This window comes from Alexandromys fortis, unplaced genomic scaffold (assembly GCF_014885135.2).
Source record: "Alexandromys fortis isolate MF-2015 unplaced genomic scaffold, M_Fortis_MF-2015_v1.1 scaffold_77, whole genome shotgun sequence".
Lineage (NCBI taxonomy): Eukaryota > Metazoa > Chordata > Mammalia > Rodentia > Cricetidae > Alexandromys > Alexandromys fortis.
This window is the reverse complement of record NW_026067967.1, coordinates 5,939,292-5,949,058: the sequence shown is the minus strand read 5'-3', so window position 1 is coordinate 5,949,058 and position 9,767 is coordinate 5,939,292. Positions and strand designations below refer to the sequence as shown.

Sequence of the window (9,767 nt, the reverse complement as noted above, 5' to 3'; positions counted from 1 at the left end):
TAGTCTCCAGGACAGGCTCCAAATCTACAGAGAAACCCTGTCTCGAAAAACCAAACCAAAAAAGAAAGAAAAGAAAAGAAAAGAAAAGAAAAGAAAAGAAAAGAAAAGAAAAGAAAGGTGACCGAAGAGTTTAAAGGATTAAGGTGACCTCCTTAACTTTTGTAACTAAGATTGACAGTTATTAAACTGATGTCTTTTCCCTGCCCGATGAGGAAAGTTTCAAACCAGATGAGCAACTTCAGCAATCAGTTCAGACCCTGAAAAGAATGTTTTCTTTCACAGAGTTGGGTAAAGCACAGAGAATAGGTGGACATTTATTGCAGCTGAGATGGCAGGGGCGGAAGAGCCAACATTATCTTATTTTTGGCCACTAGTTGTTTTAAAAAAATACAAAGGGAAGTGAGCTACTGATAAAAACCAAAGCAAGGTGAAACATTACCATTCTGTCCTGGAGTCCAGGAGGAACTCTGAGGCCTTGTCTTCAGCGTCTCCCCTCTTCTTGTTGAGATGTCTCCAGGCCCAAGTCACTCTCCTGCGCCAGCTCCTCCAGCAGCTGGACAACAGGCCCAGCTACTTCTTTCCCCTCTTAACTGAGGTAACAGACTCGGAAGTCCAGTTGTTCTGAGGATTTCTTCTTGGGAGAGTTTATTACAGTCTGCGAAAAGCCTTTGGCCATTAAGAAAATCAAGGCCATTTCTGGTTTCCATACATTATACCTTGTAGCACAAGAGCTGCGCACTGGAATCCACGTCTCTAAAATACACACCCCTGTCTTCTATATGTATATTCAAGGGCAGAGTTTTTACAAGTCTTTTTCCTTTCGGCTACAGAAGGCACGAATGAGTAAATCTTGGAAAAGGGATAACATCTTTGATATTGTCAACTCCTAGGATGCATTGTAAGTAGCGTTCAAATCCCATCCCAAAGCCTCCATGCGGCACAGATCCAAACTGGCGAAGGTCCAGGTACCTGTTTTTAAAAACAGAGAATCATGACTTGGAAACACTGTATGAGGTCAAGGTTATGACAGGAATTTTGTATTTCACAGCCATGTGTTGTGGATGTCACTGCGGTAGATGGTGCACACCCATCTTTTCATTCCACAGAGACCATGAACACGGAGATGACAGGGAGATTAGCTATCCTAGGGTCCCAAACAAGAGGCAGTGGATTCTGCTGTGCAGGGCAGGCGTTGGTCACGTGACCTTTTCTCTAGTTACTGATGCATCGTTCCTGTACAGAAATCCTGCCTCATATACTAGCTCTCCTTTTTCTTTCCACTTCCCAACTCAACAATGTGTTTTTACTATCTTATATTATACTAGTTTTTTTTCCCCCCCGAGACGGGGGTTTCTCTGTGTAGCCTTGGCTGTCCTGGACCTCGCTCTGTAGACCAGGCTGGCCTCAAACTCACAGAGCTCTGCCTGCTTCTGCTCCCAGAGGATAACAGCAGCATCTAAGAGTCTGGATGATTAGAGGAATAATAAACACAAGGATGGGAACATTACTTTGATATCCGTGAAGCAGAAACTAAGTGGTAAACATCGCTTTACTGTTTCTCACAGACTGGAAGAGAGTAAACAGTTCTCTGGCCTCACATTCAGCTCTTAGCGTTGCTCACAGAGGCAGGGGAATATGAGAAACAGTCTTCCCCACATCACACTCAGAATGCACGCAGAACAGGGGCCGCATCCTTACCACCGGTAGGCTTCCGTAAGTCCTGATCTGTAAAGAAGGGAATAAGAAAAAGAATCAAGACGTCAATAAAACAGTTGTGCATACAGGGACCTTTGCAAGAAAACACAGTGAGGCCTGTGCCCTCCAATCATAAACAATGGAAGTGAGGAGGGGAGGCTCCCTATTAGAGGGGGTCCGTCTATTAATAACAAGGCAATCAACACTGACAGCAAGCAATGAGGTTATAAAGTAAGAGGCAATACAATCTACAGATTGAGAACAGGACCGACAGGTGCTTGCTCTCCATATAGAATACAGACAGAATGAACCAGCGAGGGCTGAAGACACTCTGTCCTGCACAATCCTCCTTCAGCTGTCCGAATAACCGTTCCAATTTCCTTTCTGAGATATGAATCCACAGATTACATAAAAAATATTTTGGAGATAGAAAGTAAGAAATCTTATTTCTAATTGAACTCCTGTATGAATAGCAGAAACTCTGCTCACTCAAGGAGCCTGGGGGGCAGGCAGACAATGCGCACTTGGACACGAAGTTCATTCCGTAACATTTAAACCAACAGTGTGATTCTGAGGTTGCCTTCCCAACACTCCTGTAATCTAGCTCTTGTCTAGAGGAATACGGGTAACACTTTAGGTGCTTAGTGGTTACCGCAATTACCCTCAGCCCTTTCCAAAGGCAGCAGAATCACATTTGAAAGGACAAGGACCTTCAAAGTTCTACCTTTCTAAGGACAGAAACACAAGCTACAGCCACAGACAGATCCAAGAGACAGAGGAGCACACATTTACTTCACTGCAAAGAAAAGTCTGGAGAGGATCCGAAGTCAGACATGGTTTCCTGGAGGGAGACGAACTGAAGAATTTGGATCGACTAATCTTTCAACAGATACGGTTTCCTGCCACGTGTCATTTCTGTTATGTTAAAACATTTTTAGAGAAATCTCAAATTCTTTCACAATGTCGCCAGGACTGTCTCACAGTGAGTGGCAGCAGGGAGGTGGTAGTCTAGCCAATAACAGCCGCCTTCCACACCTCTTACTTCCTTTCTTCTGGAGCCAGATCCAATGCAGCAGCTAAGGAGTGGGATGGCAGACCAAGTCACTCAAGGGACTTACAGGTTGGGATCTTGGAAAAGCATCCACTCCCAAAGCATGTCTACATTAGGAAAGGATGGCCTGAAAAATGGCTAATTTAGCAGGATATTTTCAAAATGTTTTTTCCAAGTGTGACAAAGCCCAGAAAAATCAAAACCAAAACCAAATAAGATAAAAATAAAAGGAGAAAAAAAATTCAATGTCTGATACAGCCAAAGTGGAAACCATAGAAAGCAGGTTTGTAACCATGGTCAGTTTAGGAAGTCACTGTGGTTTTCTGGCAGATCATGCATACAGGACTGATAGTTCACTTAGAAATACGATTTCTTACTTTCTGTCTCCAAAATATTTTTATGTGATCTATGAATCCATTTTACAGATCTCAGAAAGTAAATTAAAACCGAGTTATTCAAGCAGCTGAACGAGGACTTGTGCCTAAGAGAGACTGACAAACGCTAGCTCAGCATCTTTCATCTTCAGCCGTTCCTAGTTCAGCTGTCTTCATGACCAATGGGATGACGGCCGTCATAAACCACAGTAGTAAAAAGTGCACAGGTAACAGAAAACGAAGGAGATGCTTTAAAGGGCCTGGGAATTTCTCTTGCTTTTATTGCCTTTTTTTTTTTTTTTAATTTTAAGACAGGGCCTTAATATTATGTAATTGTGTCTGACCTGGAACACATTATGAAAACCAGGATGGCTAGAAACTTAAGAATAGTCCTTGTGCCTCTGCCTCTGAGTGCTTGGCCTACAGGAATGAACCATCGCGGCTTTTCTTGTTGTGTTGTGGTTTTTCTCTTTCTGTTTTTGAGAGGGTTTCCAGGCCAGCCTGTAACTTGTGAAATTCCTTCTCCTGCCTCGGCCTCTCTGTGAGATTATAAGCATGTACTCCGACTCCTGCCAATAGATCCAGTCTTCAAGGAAGGGACGCTTATAGATGCTAGAGAAACATTCCTCAGGATGGGTGTGAGGAGCCCCTCCCCAGGTACTGAAGTGTGTTTCCTTCGTGTCTGACCAATACCTGGCCAGTCGCTGCTCGAGGATGTGGTACCGTTCCTCCCTGAGGCTTCCTCCAAAGAGCTCCCCAACTCCAGGAACCAGAAGATCCACAGCGGCGACCTACAGAAGAAACCAAGCAACCAATCATGAATATCACTGTACTTCCCTGTGACTCCAGCACTCGAGTTTTCAAACACATGAACCGTTTTCTTAAAACAGTTTTAAAATTGGCTGTTTGACTGCTTATTAGAATCTTATTTGGGGGAATATGTCTTAAATCAGCTGGATAACCAGTTCTCAACTGTGGGTCATGACACCACAGGGGTCATATGTCATATCCTTCATATCAGACATTTACATTATGATTCATAACAGTAGCAAAATTATGATTATGAAATAGCAACAAAATGACTTTATGATTGAGGGGTCAGCACACCATGGGGAGCTGTATTAAAGGGGTGCAGGGTCAGGAAGGCTGAGGACCACTGAGTTAGAGCGTAGCATCAGAAGCTGCAAGTTTTGAAAATTCCCTTTGGAAAAGGTCTGTTTCTTTTAATTATGTGGCTAAAAGCGTATTTACTTGTTCCTGTTTCTAAGCTTCATCCTGACTACGCTGACCAGCAAAGGAATGGCCAGGAGCACCCAGTGCTATGCTAGGTTAGTCTTTTTTCTTAGGAATTTATCAAATCACAGGCAAAATTCAGCCCATGACCTTCAATTTTGAACATCCTCTGTATTAACAATCATTTCTACTTTAAAGAAAAAAAAAGGTTCAAAGGACCAGAACGCATAGCGCTGGTGTAGATCTGGTGGTATAATAAGGGATTAGAATAATAAGAGATTAGAAACCGTAGCTAAACATCTCATTAAAGATTTGCCAGTTGCCACTAGGGAAATTCCCAGGAATCCACAAGGATAACCCCAGGTAAGACCCTAAGGAATGGAGGAGAGCAGGCCTGAACTGGCCTTCCCCTGTAATCAGATTGATAAGTATCTCAAACGTCATCATAGAACCTGCATCCAGCAGAAGCGGAGATCCACAGCCAGGCACTGGGCCGAGCTCCCACAGTCCAGTTAAAGAGAGTGGGGAGCAATAATATGAGCAAAGGGGTCAAGACCACGATGGGGATACCCACAGAAAAACCTGACCTGAGCTAGTGGGAGCTCACTGACTCCGGACTGACAGCGGGGGAACCTGAATATCAGGACCAAACTGGGCCCACTGAATATGTGTGACAGTTGTGTGGCTGGGGCAGTCTGTGGGGCCACTGGCAGTGGGACCAGGATTTATCCCAAGTGCTTGAACTGGCATCTTGGAGCACAGTCTTTTTGGAGGGATACCTTGCTCAGCCTAGATATGGGGGAGGGCCTTGGTCCTGCCTCAAAGTGAAGTGTCAGACTGTTGACTCCCCATGGGAAGCCTTGCCCTCTCTGAGAAGTGGATGGGGGGGGTGGAAGGTGGGGGAGCAGGAGGAGGGGAGGGCGTGGGAACTGAGGCTGGTATGTAAAATGAATAGAAAATGTTTTATAAATAAATATATTTCACTTAAAATTTTGCCAGTTGTAGAGAGAGAAATGTCTCAATTCAAAAGACGACCAAGTTTGAACCTTTTTGTATGAATCTGCAGCCTTGACATTTTAGTAGTGGAAAGACTTCAGTTCTGCCCTTTAATCCCTCTGCTAGGGGAGTACCAGAGGCTGCATCACGTTCTTTTGCACATTTCCCTAACTCTCTGAGCATCTTTCGGCCCAGAATGCTCCTGGCCCATCTTCTACTGGGTGTGAGTGTGGATTCTGCTTAGGTCACGCAGCTGCAGCACACGCTGTCTGGAAACAGTCCGTATTGGTATTCAAGCCAAGCGAACCCTGGCTTCTATTCATGATGTTCCCTTCTGACTCTGACTCTTGATCCCAATCAATGTACTCAAAATAAGGCTTAGGTTTCCAATTAAAAAGCAGGATAAACGGGAACAAAGGCTTTGATAGGTGACTTTCTTCTCCTACTTCTGTTACCCCCGACCTCAGAGAAGGGAAAAACCTCTGATGCCAGAGCTAGGGGATGCAGATGGGCCAGTGGGGGCAACACTGAAAACTGTACTCTGGTGTTAATCCTGAGTCAATCTCATTACTTGTGCTTGCTAAATGGACAACATTTTATAGCTTACAAAGATACTAATGGTTTCAAAGAACTGTAATTCTCACCTTGTCTCAAAATACATTCCCATTCCCTCAGGGCCAAGGTAATTACCACGTTTCTTTCTTCCTTGGGAGTTCTAAACTCCCAGCCAGCCAGCAGAGATCAGCTGGGAGCCACACAGACACACAAGCTATCCAGTTCTTCCTCTCGGAGAAAGGAAACCATTTCTGTAGACACCACCTTAGGATTAAAGTCTGACTCTGTGGGAATCACACGTGACTCACCCTTAGTTCTCTGCCTTCTTGTTCAATTCCCTCACCACGGCCCATCAGGAGTTCTTGAGAACAGGTGTGTGTGTGTGTGTGTGTGTGTGTGTGTGTGTGCGCGCGCACGCACGCACGCACGTGCATTGTGAAGCTCAGAGAATAACGAAGCTGGGGTTTGTTCTTCCTCCCACTCAGGCTCTCAGGCTCGTGGCAAGGACCTTTCCCCGCTGAGCCATCTCGGTGGGAGCTCAGTTTGCAGAGATGACTGAACAGTCAGTTCTGCCTTTCACGAACCATCTGCAGTGAAAAAGTGAACTTACTTCTTTAAGTCCTGCCTGTGCCCTCTTGGTTATCATCCCTACAGAGAATTAGGTTTTTCTTGACTATGATCACACAGGCTGAAGCTGTTATTCTGAGATCCCTGTAGCCAGCACCACACAGCAGAGAGTTCTGGGGCGTGGCTCCTCTCACTGGTAACTGTCTTTGTGAGACTCATCATGCTGGCCTTGCCGCCGTCACCCTGTCTGCTGGTCTGACGTACAAGCTGTCATGATGGAGCTCCTTAGTCTCAGCCAAAAAGATTCACGAACTACCTCTCGATTGGATTTCTATTCTCATGTTACCCCCATCATACAAGGTCCAGTAGTGCTATAGGGCATCGAGTATGATCTGTGTCTTCCAAGGGTCTGAATGAAGATTTGATCCACAGATGCTACCAAAAGGGCACGGATCCCCTAGGACTGGAGTTACAGACACTTATGAGTTGTTGGGAATTGAACATGGGTCCTCTGAGAGAGCAGCCAGTGCTCTTAACCACTGAGCCATCTCTCTAGTCCAGCTAGCTTTCTTAAACAGTCTAGGATCTCTTGCTTAGAGATGGCACTGTATAGCGGACTGGGCTTGCCTATATCAATTAAAGTCAAGAAATGCCCTATAGACATGCCTAAAGGCCAATTTGATGGAAGCAATCTCCTCATGGAGACTTCCCAGATAACCGGGAGCTATGAAGTTGACATTTAATGCTAACTTGGAGAACTCCCTTGTATAGACTGCTGCAAACCTACTCCACACCTGTAATTAGTCCACTGGAAGAATTACAGTGTTTATTCATGTAATTCATGCCCCAAGGTTTTTTTTTTTTTTTTTTTTTTTTTTTTTTTTTTTTTGGTTTTCCGAGACAGGGTTTCTCTGTGGCTTTGGAGCCTGTCCTGGAACTAGCTCTGTAGACCAGGCTGGTCTTGAACTCACGGAGATCCGCCTGCCTCTGCCTCCTGAGTGCTGGGATTAAAGGCGTGCGCCACCATCGCCCGGCTTATCCAAGGTTTTTTAGGAGTAGAAACAGGTACTTTTTACAGGTTAGAAACAAAACAAACTAACAAAAGACCAACCTACATTGCTAATATAAATGCTATTTGTTTTTTTGAGTCAGGGTTTCTGTGTCCTGGAACTAGCTCTGTAGACCAGGCTGGCCTCGAACTCAGAGATCTGCCTGCCTCTGCCTCCCAAATGCTGGGATTAAAGGATTAGAATTTACAAAGGCAAAAAGGAAATAGGAGACAGAACTGCCTTTTAAGGACTCAGTTACAGCCTAACCGCTCGCAGGAACAGTGAACACTGGTATCTTTTCACAGGTTAGAAGGACGAGGAGCAACGTCAGACTCACTAGCTGCCTGCTAGTTGAGGAGCGCGTCCCACTTCCCACTCATGACCAATCCTCAGACCCAGAGAGTGATCTCAGTTCCCCACAGACCCTGCTGCGGACTGTGACTTTGTTTAAGCTGCAATTGTTTAGTTATGGAAGGATGTGTTGCTGTTTCACCTCGCCTGCTTAAGACACACAATTGGTCTAACGAAAGGCTGAATGGCCAATAGCTAGGCAGGAGAGGTACAGGTGGAGCTAGCAGGCAGAGAGAATAACAAAAGGAGAGAAAAGGACGGGAGAAAACGCTGGAGCTGACTGGCTCTGGGCCACTCAGTAGGGAACCGCCAGCCAACCAGCCAGCCAGCAGGCCGGACATGGAGTAGGACATACAGAATGAAAGAAAAGTAAAAAGCCCTGAGGCAAAACACAGATGAAGAGAAATAATATAATTTATATAATTTAAGTTATAAGAGCTGGTGGGACAAGCATAAGCTCAGGCCAAGCATGCATAACTAATAAGTCTCTGCATCATGTTTGGGGCCTGGGTGGTCTGAGGAAGCCTGCTAGAGAACCCAGACAGAAACTCTTTGAAAGACCTAAACTGGAACTGTTCAGATGGGTCGGTTCTTAACTCCCAAGAACCAAGAACGACCATAAAGATGCACTGTTTAAAATTCAGAGGTTCAGTGGCTTGTCTATGATCACATTTGTCTTGTTGAGACAGCATCTGACTATGTAGCTCTGGCTGTTCTGAGACTCACCCTGTAGGGAGTGCGGCCTTGAACTATAGATGTCCACCTAGCTCTGTCTCCCTGGTGCCGGGATTAAAGGTATGCACCGGCACACTCCGCTCAGACACATAAATTAGAGCACACAGAGCTGTATCTTGAACCCAAGCGTATAAAATTCTGGGACCTTATATTTCCTTTTTATCATTGCCATCATTCAGGAGCTTTACGGTAAAAGTTCTTATCCACCCCTCCCTGCTCCCCCCTTCCCTAACAAATCAAGTTACCATGCCTTTATGTTCGCCCTGTGTCTAAATCTTTGGAGGTCTCCATCCGTCCAATCACCTATCCCTACACAGAACAGATACTTGCTATGTCCTCGGCCTTAAGCTAGTAGGCACAGAGGGTGTCCCGCTGCACGAAAGAGATCTGCAGGTGCTCTAGACAAAGGAAAGTCACCGATGACATAGTTACCCATGTGAGTAGAACATTACAAGTGTGTTAAGTCAACATGGATTAAGAATTAGCAGCTCGTAATGAAGAGTCTGGCAACATACGCTCATTGGTAAAAACGGGTCTGACTGTTTTGGGGTAACCGATCACTTTCTCCTTGGGTTTAAGGCCTGCTCCACAGGAAAGGACTCGATATAAACCGGCCAAGGACTTGTAGCTGAGGAGCTGGAGGAAATGCTCCTATGGCGCTGCTGAAGGGATAAAACCGTCTCCTGAGTATTACTTGATAATCGGAGATAAGTGCGGCCTTTAGCCCTCACCAGAAAAGCTTCTCTGCAGAGGTCAGTGGTTGATACAGGTGCTCACGAGTGGTCAAAGTGCAGAGAGCAAGCATCTCCGGAGCGCTCAGCCTGAGCAGGACAAGTCAGACACACTCGGGCACCGCCATGGAGGAGGTGGGAAGTAGGTGAGAGACTGCTGAGAAATGTCTCCTGGGTGTGACAGCCTCCCAACACAGGTGGGGGAGGGCTCAGGAAGCTCCACCTATTCCTGACACATGATCGGCAGCAAGGGTTGTTGGGGGGGCAGATATTTTTCCCCTAGGAGTGTCACCTCTGAAAATATATGTATTGTATTTTCATTTTATATATGTATATATGAAATTTTCAAATAATGAATAGTTACATTAAACTAAAAAAATAACGCTAGGTCTGAAATTTAAAAGATGTCTCCGACTATAATGGGTTAGAG

At 45.2% G+C, this 9,767-nt stretch overlaps 1 protein-coding gene across 2 annotated transcripts in view; it reads right to left on the bottom strand.

Annotated features, from left to right (window-relative positions):
* Window positions 1-284: 284 nt before the first annotated feature.
* Window positions 285-9,767, bottom strand: part of Nars2 (asparaginyl-tRNA synthetase 2, mitochondrial) — a 72,408-nt gene continuing 62,925 nt past the window's right edge. Inside the window, exons 12-14 of one of the 2 annotated variants that reach the window (XM_050154526.1) lie at window positions 3,814-3,911; window positions 1,699-1,725; window positions 285-969 (exon numbers count right to left, since the gene is read on the bottom strand). In XM_050154526.1, coding sequence (XP_050010483.1) covers window positions 825-969; window positions 1,699-1,725; window positions 3,814-3,911 — 270 coding nt within the window. In that variant the 3' untranslated portion in view covers window positions 285-824. Of the gene's footprint in view, window positions 970-1,598; window positions 1,726-3,813; window positions 3,912-9,767 lie in introns of both variants that reach the window. The other variant, XR_007594016.1, reaches the window with a different exon arrangement.